The sequence below is a fragment of the Malus sylvestris genome, chromosome 16, assembly GCF_916048215.2.
Source record: "Malus sylvestris chromosome 16, drMalSylv7.2, whole genome shotgun sequence".
In the NCBI taxonomy this organism is placed as follows: Eukaryota; Viridiplantae; Streptophyta; class Magnoliopsida; order Rosales; family Rosaceae; genus Malus; species Malus sylvestris.
In genome coordinates this window covers 8,150,378-8,164,461 of record NC_062275.1, presented here as the reverse complement: position 1 = coordinate 8,164,461, position 14,084 = coordinate 8,150,378, and the positions used below count along the sequence as shown (strand labels likewise).

Sequence of the window (14,084 nt, the reverse complement as noted above, 5' to 3'; positions counted from 1 at the left end):
TTAGTGAGTGAGTAAATGCGTGTAAAGTCGAACATGATTGTTCTAAGCAAGACGGGACACCAACCTTCGAATGGTGTTGGTCTTACATATCGTGAACGGATTCACCTCTGGCATTTGGGCACGTTGGAACTGCATTAGCTCATTGAGTGGAGCACGATCTGTCAAAATCCGCATAGGTTAGGTGACATCAATGAACATATAGTAAACCAAACATTTTTCGGAATATTGAGTTTGAAGTGTTTTTATTGAGTTTATACAAGAGAAGTACATGCATTTTCTGTCTTTGCAACGTTACAATTGGACAGAGGTTAATGCTAGTGCTCAGTTCTGCTCCTTGGACAGGCTGACGGAGGCAGATTGTCTGTCCTCTTGTTTGCCCTTCCCATCCTTTCCTATTTGTGCGGTCACAGTTAAGTTACGTCAACATTTTATATTCTTATTATTTTTTATCTTATTATCTTTATAAAAAAATTAATATAAAATATTAACGTGATTTAACCGTGACCGCACAAAATAAAAAGAGATGTGAAAGACACCTAAACAGAAGAGCAGACAATCTGCCTCTCAGGCTGACATGGTATCACATGCAGTCCTATTGACTTTTGACTGCAGGGAGTTTGGACTAATGGCAATTACCGGTGGCGCCGTTCCCAGCCAAATGACGTACATGCTCCCCACTTCCCATCAGTACAAAATAATGACCGCAAGCTAGTTAAACAGTAGAGAAACTCAATTTACAGAGGTAAAGATTAACTCTTGGCTGTGAAAATTATTGTGAAGTGCCAAACACCCCTTTGATACTTTTGTTCTTTGTCAGCTGCCGCGGTGTGAGAAACAGTATATTTTGGTGCCTTTACTTTCTCTTTGGCTTGAGCAGTTGAGCCACTAGAGGACCATTTACTCATAGAATTTGAATTCCAAGGCACAAATTTATTTAAAAGTTCATTGTTCCCTGAATATACAGCACGACTCCTATTGGCGTTTTCAAAAGTTGTTTCTGCACACAGTTTTCTCCTCCTGTCATTTTCTATGTACATGTGAGCATAGCCAAAATTAGAGAAAGAAGATGCTCTCCTGTGCACCTGAGTTCGTTGTATTTTCTTTCCGCAATTTAGATAAGGAAACTTGTTTGACGATTCAAATATTTACTGCTTCAAATGTTTGATGATTCAGATAAATACTAATCTGCTCCCACCACAACAAATGAACATTAAACTCAATACCATTAGAAGTCTGCCAAAGTGGGCAACTACAGCATGCAGTTCACAAAACGTAGATACCGAGTCCAAGGAAACAACAAATTACCGCATAGGCAATCAAATGTTAACAACCCTAAAAAGATCACACAGAAACGACCAACAAAAAGGACGTAAAATACTCCTCACTAGAGAACCTTCATCTTCTGATCAGATGCAAGCTAAACATAGAGAGCAGGGAATGCAAAGAAAACGATGGCCACAGCCATTGCCTTCAGACCAGCATGCTGGGGTCCAAGCTTTATAACTCCGTTGGAATTGTCGGCCTTTTCCGGTGCCGATTGTTGTCCGCCGGATCCAGTAGTGGGAGTTGCTGTTGATGATGCATTATTGGTGAAGACAGCAGCCTCAGGTGAGCCCGCAGGTATGCCTAAAAGCTCTGGCCATTCAAACCACAATATTGCAAAGTCATTAATGAGGTAGGATTAAGATATTTGTGTCGCACATTAAGTAAGGTTAATTAGGAGACCCTAATATAATAGAGAAATGCTAAGAAAACTTTCTCAAAAGCGAGACTCTTGGACTCTCAGTTACTTCATGTTTTTAGCGTAATGTTTTATAATGTTAGCACGGAATTTAAAGTTAAATTGTGAAGTGGCAGAGCAGAGATTTTTCAGTGTGACCAGTACACGGAATGATACAACACGTGTCACTATACAAATGATGAGATATGTGTGTTTAAAAGTTAATAACTTAAAAAATAAAACTTCTCACCACTCCTATTAAAACACGTGGTGTACCACTTGTGTTTCCATCACAATTAAAAATTTCTTGTGACAGAGAGTCCATAAAGAGTTCTACTTTTGAGCATTTCTCAACAGACAAGGATTGTCTGCCTTCCTTGTTCCCGGCCCTCCCATGCTCTCCTGTTTGTGTGGTTACAGTTAAGCCACGTCAACATTTTATATTACTATTCATTTTTGTTGACGTGACTTAATAATATAAAATGTTGACGCGACTTAACCGTGATCACACAAAATAGAAGGGTACAGAGGGCATGAGAACAAGGAGGGCAAACAATCCTTGTCCTTTCTCAACCTAATAAAGAGGCAATCAACTTTTTAACCTAATTAATGGCTATCTACCGCTGCCAGTGACCGTACATATGTGAGCCATATTTCTGGTTGGTAGTTGGAGGCAAGAGCAGTGGTGGAGTCAGGATTTCTCGTGAGAATAGGCCTCTCACAAAGAAGATTAATTGAATAGTGGTTATAAAATTACTAATACAAAACATCATAAATAAAATTAATAATGCAGAACATAAAAAAATATATATCCAAATAATTAAGTAGTCAAAATTAACATATGCATAGATAATTGGAAATTTTAACAAAAAAACTTTCGGTACTATTCACTTTAACAAAAAATCATATTATTACACTAAAAAAATCAATCATGGTACTATTCATTTACCCTTTATTTTGTCCTTATTGTTAAAACTCAAAGTTTTAAAGCCATTTTCATTAGTTTTCCTTAAATAATTTTATCTATTCATAGTAATTATAATTATTCTTGACGAATTTCATATTTTGAAACCGTTGCATGATATCATCAATACTACTATTGAAAGAATTATTAAATTCAATAGAGAGAACTAATAAAAATTTTGGAAACCTTAAAACTCAAGTACAAGGTGGGATAGAATAGAAACAAATGTTTTATAGAGAATAATAAAGTATTACATACCTTCTTGCTCTTTATTCAATAAATTTGGGATTTGGAATGGCTAAATATATGAAATTCAAGAAGAATAGGGAATAAATCTGCCAGTGCATAAGTGAAAGACGAATTTTTTTTAATTAAAAGGGAATGATGAATTTTATTTTAAATGTTATTGACTTGTGATAGGGTGGTGCTATCACACACCTCTCTTTACCTTCACACACACCTCTCAATTTTTGACAGTTGAATGAATTGAAGAAGTTCAAGTGACATAAATTAACATAGATGTGTAGAAGATAAAAAATGACATATGTATAGCAATACCCTTTGTGATAAATAACCATTTAAAATATATACTGAATTTTGGGATGAGATATGTTGGATGAAAAATAAATAATGATTGAATTTGTTGTAATTGTTGAGAAGGTTTGCAAAGCAATAGAAATTGAAATAGGTGTAATACTAATCTTATTTTTTAAGTCAAGGTAGGCCTAGGACTAGTGCAGTCCTTAACTGCCTCCACTAGTGGGCTGGAGCAATGGCTTATTAATCGGATGAGGATGCTCCTGCTGATAATCCTAGGAATCAATTCATCTTTAATCATTCATCGTACATCATGTGGTTAGCTTTCATTAAGTTCTGTTTGTATTCAATTTTAAATAAAAAATTTCAAATAATTTTTCACCACAAAATGACTGATGAACGGATAAGATAAACTGATCCCTAAAATCTTCTCAAAAAAACATCCGAATATAATCATATTCCTTATTAATCCTCGTGCCCCATATGCGACAGGTATAATAGGGCATAAGGTGCTTTGAGCCTTGAGGCGTCAACATGTCAATTGCCTAACCCATGCAGCAGCCCATAAATGAAAGAGAAAAATACAAGGAATAATGATATTTTGTAAATTATATAATGTGGAAACAAAATAACACAATGATTTAGAGAGAAAAAAAAAACTACAATGAACAATCACGTGATCTATAAAACATGTTTTGTAAAGATAATCTCTTTAATGTTACCCGAAAAGGATTTTTTTTTTTTTTTAAATCCAAACTTCAAATTTCCCATTTTTTTTCTTCACACCCTCAAGTGGTGGGATCCACTCAACTTTTTTCCCCTATGTCACGTATTACGAAATGAGTTCATATTGGAAAGAAATTTTTTATTATGATCGGAACATAAATGGTACACTACGTATTTTTATATAAGTAATGATAATTTTTATTTTTTAAAACACATATCCTATTATTTACATAGTAACACGTGGTGTATCATCATGTGTTTCTCAGAATATGGAACTCATGTCAGAGACTTGGAATAAAAAAAATTGACAAAACACGGTTTATGTTCTAGCATCACCTACTTCATCAATCATATTATTTTGATACGTAAAACTAAATTGCATCGCTTTTAACAAATGAACCGACTTAGTTTGATTATTTAAGAGAAGAAAAAAACTGAATGTCATAGATCAAATGATCACTGACGGGGTTGCTTGTTTTCCTTTTTCTTTTTCCGCCTTTCCGTTTGCAATTTTTGTTGTTATGTTCATTTAAGACGTTAAGAGGTAATATGCAATATCCCACCATCATTAACTAAACAAAAATCTACACTTACTAGTTACTATATAGATTTGGTCCTTCCAAGCACTGCATGCACCTTATTTAACGAAGTCTATGAGTATCCCTCCCAATTACAAGTGAAATGTCCTAAATTTGACTCACTGACAAGTTTAATACCTAGTTACAATACTTGTACCGATCTCATGTTTAGTTCACTCACATGGTTTTGAGTTCGATAAATAATTATAACTATTTGTGATTTAACTTAGTCCAAATCCAACTCAAGTTTAGAGATATTTTTCAATGTAACCGGAATACGAGGTGGTACATCACGTGTTACTATAGAAATGATGGGATATGTGTGTTAAAAAATTAATAAATTAAAAAATAAAATTTCATACCACTTACATAAAAATACGTGGTGTACCACCGTGTTACAGTCACAATCAAAATTTTCTCCAAGATTTGTATTAAAGAAAAGTAATATATCAAGACAGGCAGGCATGTAAACCTAAAATGATACCGTTTTAAAACTTACTAGGGCAATCGGAGGCAGTGGCGTTTTTCAAGCTGCATGCAGTGGGGAGCTTAAGCAACTTGGCCACCTGAACCCCCATCTTCTTAATCTCCTCGCTCCCGCTGTTCGCCTGCTGCATGACGTAACACAGGCACTCCGGCTGAGTATCCCTTATCCCCTTCACCGAATCACAGCACTCCTTCGTGGGCGTCTCCGCCTTCCCTGTCGCGTAGCTCAAGCACACCGCCACCTTCTGGAACTTGTCGCTGCACTTCTCCGCCACCGTTGGCGCTGCCGCTCTGACGTCGCCAACAGAAGCGCAGGCGACGAAAACGGAGAACAACACCGCAATCATTTTCCTCGTCATCTTCTCAACGAGCTATATTTCAAGAATATTGTATTTTCTTCTTTGCGTGTGAGATTTGATACTCTGGAAATCTCAGAGTAGGTCTTGTATAAGTAGCTCATTGAAGCAGGTCTTGTATAAGTAGCTCATTTAATGAATGTGAGCTGGGTGTTGAGTACGTTCAATCTGGACCGTCCACGTCAGCTTCGGGTGGCATCGACCATCGTGATGTTTATCCAATGGCAATTTTGTTTTACGAGAAAAAATGTTAAAGAGGTCATATTTTGATATCACATTTGCACATCACTTAAAATAATAAATATTGTATACGCGTTAGGTGGATTAATGAATTTATCTGATAATAATAAAATATTAGTTATGTACATTATTTACAACATCATATGGTACGTAAATGTAATATTTCTAGTATTACTCCTTTCTGATAAAGGAGATTTGCATGCAAAGAAGACAATTAAAGACCTATAGGGAGACAATTTTTACACAATTATTTGAACTTTTGATATATTTTTTACTATTTCCTCCTATCATACCAAGTTAGATCTCTCTTGTTTTTCTGACCGACTTTAAGACGTTATGAACGGAGGCCCATTGGGGTAGTTGGGCCGCATTTAATAGCTTCTAATGAAGTGAGCTGTAGGAATGTGCACTTGATGAGATGAGGTTTTGCTTTTGGTGAAGTGAGCTGTAGCCTTTGGCCACGTGGAAGCTCCGTGATGTGCGAGATTCGGAGGGTTTAAATGATTTCCTTCTCGGGAGTCGTTCAATGATCCAACGGCTCAGCCTAAAATACGACAACAACAATGATTGATGATGGGCCCCTAAAGGCCCAAGAAATGTTTGGTTTTTGGTAGGGCCTAAGCTAAGCCCATGTTCACATGAAAGTCGGAACATGTCTTACCGTGGAGCCAAGAGCTTTGGCAAAGTCATCTGTACGGCCCTTTCACAGTCAGTCATGGCCATAATTATGTCTGCTTTCCTCTGAAATTGAAAATCGATCGGTTCGTTCATTTTATTCATAAAAAATTAGTATGTGATTGAACTATACCGATCCATGTTTACATATTTTATTTTTTGCATGTTGGAGGGTAGGAATTAAATTTTAGAGTGTGCTATCCACACCTCTTTTTTTATTTATCACATATTTTTTGTTAATTTATGTTATTTTATTTTCTTTAATTCATTTGATCCGACGGCTGAAAATTAGAAAGATGTGTGAGAAATAAAAAAGTGTGTGTGGATAGCATATCCTTAAATTTTATGCAAAGAGATCTCCATTTTTGTTCAATAAATGGGAATTAGTTATAAGATCCACTTCACATCGAATTTTAACTATCTGAATCGTCTATTTTGCTCGATTCATAAATCATCCTTACAAAAATTAAATTCGATCGAAAACCATTTATCTATTTAATTATTAGAATGAAATTTCATTGTTTCCCATACAACAAAGAGTTCGTTGATTTCTTTGAACTCAGTTAGATGTCTCAAATATTTTTGATTTGACTAATATTTTGCAAGGATGATCTAAAGGGTGCAACTTGAAAAAATAAATGGTTCGGATCGTTGAAGTTCGATGTAATATAGACCCACAACTTGTCCCATTTAAAAAAACAAAAAACAAAATCCTTTCCCTTAAGTACCTCATATATATATTGGTTGGTAGAAACCGTAAAAGAAAATTGCTATTATGTTTAGATTCTCATAAGACACTACTATTCATGGACTACCGGACTCTTCCAAGGCAATACTCCACATCTTTTTTTTTTACTACAAAAGTTTGTGATATAACATACCAACCACTACCCCCACATTGCATGTTTGTTGCCTTTTGATATCTCATTTTCTTGCTAACTTTTTGCCTACCAATCATGCACCAACAATAATTGCAGTTATAATTTCAGGACTGGTTGGGACAATCAGCCAGACTGCATCCGCGGCTAAAAAGTCTCCACCCCCGTGGCCAAGAGTATTCCAATTTCTAACTCACTATTTTTTTTTAAAGAACAATTGGTAGCGAATTACGGTTAACCACCTTTTTCATACCCGAACGAGGCTAGTTGGATTTCATTGTTTAGTTTTGAGAAAATACGAGTATTCATTCTTTATATGAAATTTGTATTTTCTCGTTATTTTAGTATAACAAAAATATTATGTACTAATATTTGTTGTTCATGTTATTTGAATTTGCATACTGTGCTGATCACTTCGACTGTACCTTTATTTTGATGTTTCATCCGTCTAAATACCAAAACCTTCAAAAAAAAAAAGCAAAACAAAAAGTCCTGCACTGTAGAAGGCTAGAAGCTTCTTTTAAGTAGACACTGGGGTATGCAAACCGAGCAGATGGGTTTACAAAATTTTTAGGCCTAATCGAATAAATGGTCCTCGTGGTCATAAGGTATTCGGAAGATAGCCCTTGTGGTAAAAAAAATTAGATTTAAAACCATGTGGTCTAAGTCTGTTAGGATTTATACCCTTCTGTCATTCATCCGTTAAGCTTGACAAGTCACTCCCTTTCAACTTCAGCACTTTCCGACCACCTCTCTAGCCCACACCCTTCAAATCCCTCAAACGCATCCAAACGCCGCCGTCTTTGAATCCCAACCCATTAAATCACTCATGTTCTCCCCTCTCAACCATCTATTTGCTCTGCCAAAACCTTCGCCGGTACTCCGCCCATCCCCTCTACCAGTGGACCACCACCCCTCTCTCACCCTAATTTTTTCTTCCTCTCTCTCACTCTCTCTCACTCTAGAACTCACACAGTACACAGACGATGCAGAGGCATCTGCTGAAGAAGCTCAGACTGGAACCTCCCAATAGACTCACCCAATTCAACCAACGAGTTTGTACACATTTCTCACTCTCCCAAGCTTACATTCTCGCTGTTTGATGACTCAGGTTGGGTTGATTCGAACTGGGTCATGGGTTACATCGCCCGGGTGTGGCTGCGAGCCGAAATGGACGAGGAGGGCAACATGAGATTCACGGCTGACATCGATTTCGAGATCACCAGGGGTTTCTGCTCCTGCCTACTTTCCATGGTCGACGGCGCGTCACCGGATGAGGTGTTGCGGGTCAAGACCGATGACTTTGTCGTCCCTCAATGTGGTATTTTCTCTATCAAGCTTAACGGATGAATGACAGAAGGGCATAAATCATAACAGACTTAGATCACAAGGGTTTAAATCCAAATTTTTTTACCACAAAGGTTATCTTCCGAATACCTTATGACCACGGGAACCATTTATCCGATTAGGCCAAATTTTTAAGTCTATTCTCTTGGTTCGGAGTTTGGCTCCGAGAATGTGGCGGCAACGGTCTGGTTTATGCTATTTGAGACTAGGATTTTTTTGTTGTTTGTTATCACAGCCTATGGGCCTAAGTTTGTGAGGGCTTCCTGTTGTATCTTAGGTTGCTGCTCTCACTTTGCTTAGGCCTTTTATTTTATTTGTTGTTGTTTATCAGGTTCCTTTTAAGCCTTGTACTAGTTTTTATTGTAATGAAAGTTCTATTGACCAAAAAAAAAAACCAACAGTTTCATTTAATTGGATCTAATCAAACCGCTCTTATTAAAATTAAAGAATAGTCTTGTAAATTATGGTCAATACCAAGTATATAAGCAGTGATTTCAAATTCGGAGGTTAAGGGTACTCTAGCAACTTTACGTAAGACAGAGTTTGGCAATGCAATTTCCTGTTTCATTTAAGTTAAGAATAATGCTAGAGAGACCAATTTTTTTTAAACTAAATTTGTAAACCAAATGATGTGGTTGTTAATGATTTAATTATTACTTAAATGTTGATTAACATGCTTATTTCTTATTGGTGACATATCATTTTGTTTGCAAATTTGGTTTAAAATTTGGGTAATGCTTGGGATACTAAATTTGTAGACTAAGTTTGCAAACTAAATGTTGTGTCCCCAATATAATTGAGCACGTTTATCAACGCTTGAGTAATACTTTAGTCATTAACTTTCATGTCATTTAGTTTATAAAATTTTGTTTACAAATGTAGTCTCCCTAGTATTACTCTTAAAATTTTAGTCTATATTAGTGTAAATTTTGTAGACTAAGAGCATCTTTACCAGTTGGTAGAGGGCAATGACAATTGGAGGGTAAGGGCAACAAAATTGCTCTTACTATTCATTCCAAATAATAATTGCCTTTGTGCAAGTCCACCATTTTGGAAGGAGAAAAGGCAAGGACAAACGCGATTACTATTAACAAATACATTTTTTCTTAATTTTTTAATGCTTATTTCGTCTTATCCTCCACGTGTCATTATCGTCATAGACTTTTGCTAAGATTCGCAACCCTTCATATAGTGCCACGTGTCATTATCCATTCGTAATATCTGCTCTGATTTTTGGTAACATTCTCGACCATTCTTGTCGTGCTGCGTGTCATTATCCAATCTTATGATTTCCTCATTTTTCTCCATAAAAACCCTTCAAACCACCAAATATACTCACACCAAGCCTCCTCCATCCTCCTTACTCATCTTAATTCGTACATTTTTACAAAACAAAGTTCTTCCAACAATGGATAACTTGAGGAGGTTGCATGAGAAAGAAAAATGAGAAGATGAACAACGAAAAAGGAGACATGCCTAACACTGAAGGCGTAGAGAAGCAACGCTTCAAGTGGTGCAAGTGGTCACAACAATCAATCACCAAAACGAAGAAGTAGGTAGCTCAGGCATCGGTTATGCACCCAACCTTAACTAAGGCAGAGGAACCCGAGGTGAGAATCTATTGCAAGATTACTTTATTCCAAATTGTTTGTACCTAACATATTATTTTCTTAGAATATTTAGGATGCAACCACATTTGTTCAACAAAATCATAGTTGTTATTTGCAACCATGCTAATTACTTTGTTCAAAAGAAGAATAATGCGAATAATTCAGGTTTTCTTCCTGATAAAAGGTCATGGCTGCCTTGCGAATGCTTGTGTATGAGGCATTTGTAGATGCGATTGATGAGATATCGAGGATGTGAGAATCCACTGTTCTTAAGTCCCTGAATAGGTTATGCAACACAGTTGAACAACTATAAACCACATAGTACCTTCGTGGACCCACATCGGTGGACCTTAGAAAGCTGAGGTTGAGGTTTTCCTGGCATGATTGGAAGTATTGATTACATGCATTGACCATGGCAAAACCCAAGTTCATGGCAAGGAGATTTCAGAAATCGAAAAGCAACAAAAAGTGTTATTTTAGAGGGGGTGGCATCATTTGATACATGGGTTTGGTATGCCTTCTTGGGTGTTCCAGGAACTCAAAATGACATAATCGTCCTGGATCAATCACCTGTTTCCAACAACGTGTTAAAAGGAGAATAACCTCAAGTTACGTATGAAATCAACGACACAATGTACTCGAGGCTAGGGGCGAACTCTCTGGCCACTCGTGGTCCACTTTTATCAAGACATCGCCAAATCCACACACAACAAAGGAAAAACACTTTGCAACAAAACAAGAGCAAGCAAGAGGGGAACAAGAAGGAAAAACGCTTTGTCCAATGATACTATTATAATTTTTTATTGTTTAAATAATAATAGACATGTTATTTAATTTTCCTTAAACTTAAAAAACAAAGAATTTTTGATTTTTTTAAAGCCAAATGAAAAAAATGAGTACAGATTCGGTACCTGAGTACCCGGCAATTAGAAAAGTTCCCCAACAGTAAGTAATTCCACGTGTCGTCAGTAGAGTGAGCGCCATTTAAAAAAATGTGGAGATTTAAAAAATGTGAAGGTTCCCATCTCGTCCACCCCGCGACGGGATTTGCGCACCCACAAAAACCAGACCAGGCAACCGCAGACAGGTTTCTGGTTTTTGCTGCACTAATAATCTTATTAATGTCCCCATCGAAACTCCCCCCTCCCCTTCTCCCCTCCCCTCCCCTTCCAATCTCTCCACCTTTATATAAACCACCGCACACCGGAACCTAGAATCTCAACTGCAGATTTACCTTTTTCCATTTCACTTTTTTGTTTTGGATCTTTATTGTTGGTAATATTATTATAAAGTTTAACATGAAGAATCGGAGTCCATTTTCCGAGAGACCTGGGTTTCTCGCCGTGACTCTGGTTCTATTGATCGGCGCGGCGCTGGCCATCTCCAGCTTCTGCCAGGGTGGCACCTCCGTCCTCTACTCCATCGCCGGCCCAACATTTCTACGCGCCGTTGACGATAACTACTCGCCTGTGGCGATCCAGATCCAGGCCATCCTCCACTACGCCACGTCGCGCCAGACCCCGCAGCAGTCGCGAAAAGAGATCGGCGTGTCCTTCCAGGTCCTCAAGTCCCGCGCCCCCTGCAACTTCCTGGTGTTCGGCCTCGGCTTCGACTCCCTCATGTGGGCCTCCCTGAATCCACGCGGCACGACGCTGTTCCTGGAGGAGGATCCCAAGTGGGTCCAAAGCGTCCTCAAGGACGCCCCCCAGCTGCGGGCCCAGACGGTGCGCTACCGCACGCAGCTCAAGGAGGCAGACAAACTACTTTCCTCGTACCGCTCCAAACGGTCGTGCTCCCCGTCCGAGGTGGTCCTGCGCGGAAATACCGAGTGCAGGCTGGCACTGCACAACCTGCCGGACGAGGTGTACGACAAAGAGTGGGACCTGATCATGATCGACGCGCCGCGCGGGTATTTCCCGGAGGCGCCGGGGCGGATGGCGGCTATTTTCTCTGCAGCTGTCATGGCGAGGAGGAGGCGGGGATCCGGTGTGACACACGTGTTCCTGCACGATGTGGATCGGAAGGTGGAGAAGGCGTTCGCGAATGAGTTCCTGTGCAGGAAGTTTTTGGTTAAGGCGGTGGGGAGGCTGTGGCACTTCGAGATCCCCTCCGCCGCAAACGTGACGCACGGTGACGGCTCGCGTTTTTGCTAAATCCCGCGGCGGTCGTAACGGCGAGCTTGGATTGGTGGAGAAGCGTTACTCGTTACTACTCGCTGCTTTCTCTCTCTTTTTTTATTGAGGAATTATTTTAATTTTATTTAATTTAACTGTTTTTACAGTATTTTTATGTATTTTTTTAATTATTATAGACCGATTAGTTGAAATTAGTTATTCGTCAAGTTAAAAAAAAAAAAAACCGTTGCACTTAGAAAATTTCAAAATCCCCCATCCATCTCCGCTATTAGATTTTATTAATAACATGAAGTGCTTTTACAATATGATAATGTATAAAATGTGATAGTTCATTATTAGTTGAATGAGAATTCTTTTTGTAAGGATCCCGAATATCTTCTAATTGCGTCTGTTAATCGTAAATTGTATGGTTAATTTTTATCAAATATTGTTTATATTTTATTTTTAATAAAAAATTTTATAATAATTTTTACTGCACGATCTACCTAAAACACATTTCTATTAGTTTTTTGGTTGTTCTTTTTTAAATATTAATAAGTTGACGGAATGATTAGTGGGCCTGGAATAATCGGTGAAAAGAAAGATAATTTAAATTAATTAATGATAATGGTGGAAAGTAATCCTACAGGATTCTCTTTGGATTATTTTGATGAGTATCGTGAGGATTCGTGAATCATGTCATTTCATTGTATATCGTGCAATCAGTTTTTATTAAGTACTTTTTGTGTTTAATTTTAAATAAAAATATTTAAAATAATTTTTAACTGCACGATGTACGATGAGCAAACACAATTTACAGATCCTCAAAATCCTCATAAAAAAAATCCAGATTCGAAAGTAATTGACCTCTCAACGGAACAATAATGGCGAGTTCGAATTTTTTAGGTACTTTCCGACTTTAATTTTTTGAAGATTGTATGGTCCTTGATTCATGTTTAGGCTTGTGAATTAATTGTAAAGACCTTGTCAACTGGAATGTCGCAATGTGTGGGTTACACAGTGGAATAATCCGAGGACTTAGGGCATATGCTTGACCGATCATATCATCATTAATTTAATTTAATTCTTGAATTTCATGTTTATTTATTAGTTTAATTGATTAAAAATAAGGAAAACTAATAGAAAGAGCTTGAAAACTTTGAGTTTTAACGATAATGACAAAATAAATGGTAAAATGAATAGTACCATAATTGACTTTTTAATATTAAATTATTATTTTTCATTAAAATGAAAAATATCGAAAGTTTTTCGTTAAAATTTCCTTAAAAATATTCATTTATGCACTTAAAATCTTGCAATATTCTCTTCAAATCCGCTTGTTTTAAGAAAAAAAAGAATTTATACACCCAAGCTAATAGGCTTGGCTAATTGTAACTTGAGCTTCGGCCCAAAAGTGGCCTGCCCCCGTAATTGAACTTGGTCAGGTTTAGCCCAGCTACGTTTTAGGTTAGGTTTGGTTTGGTTTTTTTTTTTTTTTTTTTCTTTCTTTTTTTTGTCAAATGATAGATTTTGTCAGATTAGATGTTCGATTAGCTACCGACATGTTCGAACCCACACCTTCATGGAAGGGCTCAACTTCTTTCCACCAATGTGGTAAAGGGCCCTGGAGGATCCTCTATGGATCTTCTTTGTGAGGATCATGAGGACCCTCAAATCGTGTCTATTCATTGTATATCATGCAGTCAGTTTTCGTTAGGTATTATTCATATTTAATTTAAAATAAAAATATTTAAAATGATTTCTAACCGCACGATATATGATGAACTGACATGATTTGAGGATCCGAAGAGGATCCTCATTCGTAAGGGGCCACTTCCTTTTATTTCTTTAGT

The 14,084-nt window shown here is 37.4% G+C and overlaps 2 protein-coding genes across 2 annotated transcripts; one reads left to right on the top strand and one right to left on the bottom strand.

The window, feature by feature from the left end:
• Positions 1 to 1,144: 1,144 nt before the first annotated feature.
• Positions 1,145 to 5,460, bottom strand: LOC126608959 (non-specific lipid transfer protein GPI-anchored 1-like). Its single transcript, XM_050276973.1, has 2 exons — positions 5,025 to 5,460; positions 1,145 to 1,635 (listed from the first exon to the last, which is right to left on the bottom strand). Exons 1-2 carry the CDS (start codon positions 5,368 to 5,370, stop codon positions 1,418 to 1,420), a joined length of 564 nt encoding a protein of 187 aa, XP_050132930.1. The 5' UTR covers positions 5,371 to 5,460; the 3' UTR covers positions 1,145 to 1,417.
• Positions 5,461 to 11,137: 5,677 nt separating this feature from the next.
• LOC126606284 (probable methyltransferase At1g27930) lies at positions 11,138 to 12,617 on the top strand. Its single transcript, XM_050273651.1, has one exon. It carries the CDS (start codon positions 11,416 to 11,418, stop codon positions 12,268 to 12,270), a length of 855 nt encoding a protein of 284 aa, XP_050129608.1. The 5' UTR covers positions 11,138 to 11,415; the 3' UTR covers positions 12,271 to 12,617.
• The last annotated feature ends 1,467 nt before the right edge of the window (positions 12,618 to 14,084 follow it).

Coding starts and splice junctions, on each gene's coding strand:
- LOC126608959 (XM_050276973.1), bottom strand. CDS start 5,370: ATGACGAGGAAAATGATTGCGGTGTTGTTCTCCGTTTTCGTCGCCTGC. Junction 1,636..5,024: donor CACTGCCTCCGATTGCCCTA/GTAAGTTTTAAA, acceptor TTGAATGGCCAG/AGCTTTTAGGCATACCTGCG.
- LOC126606284 (XM_050273651.1), top strand. CDS start 11,416: ATGAAGAATCGGAGTCCATTTTCCGAGAGACCTGGGTTTCTCGCCGTG.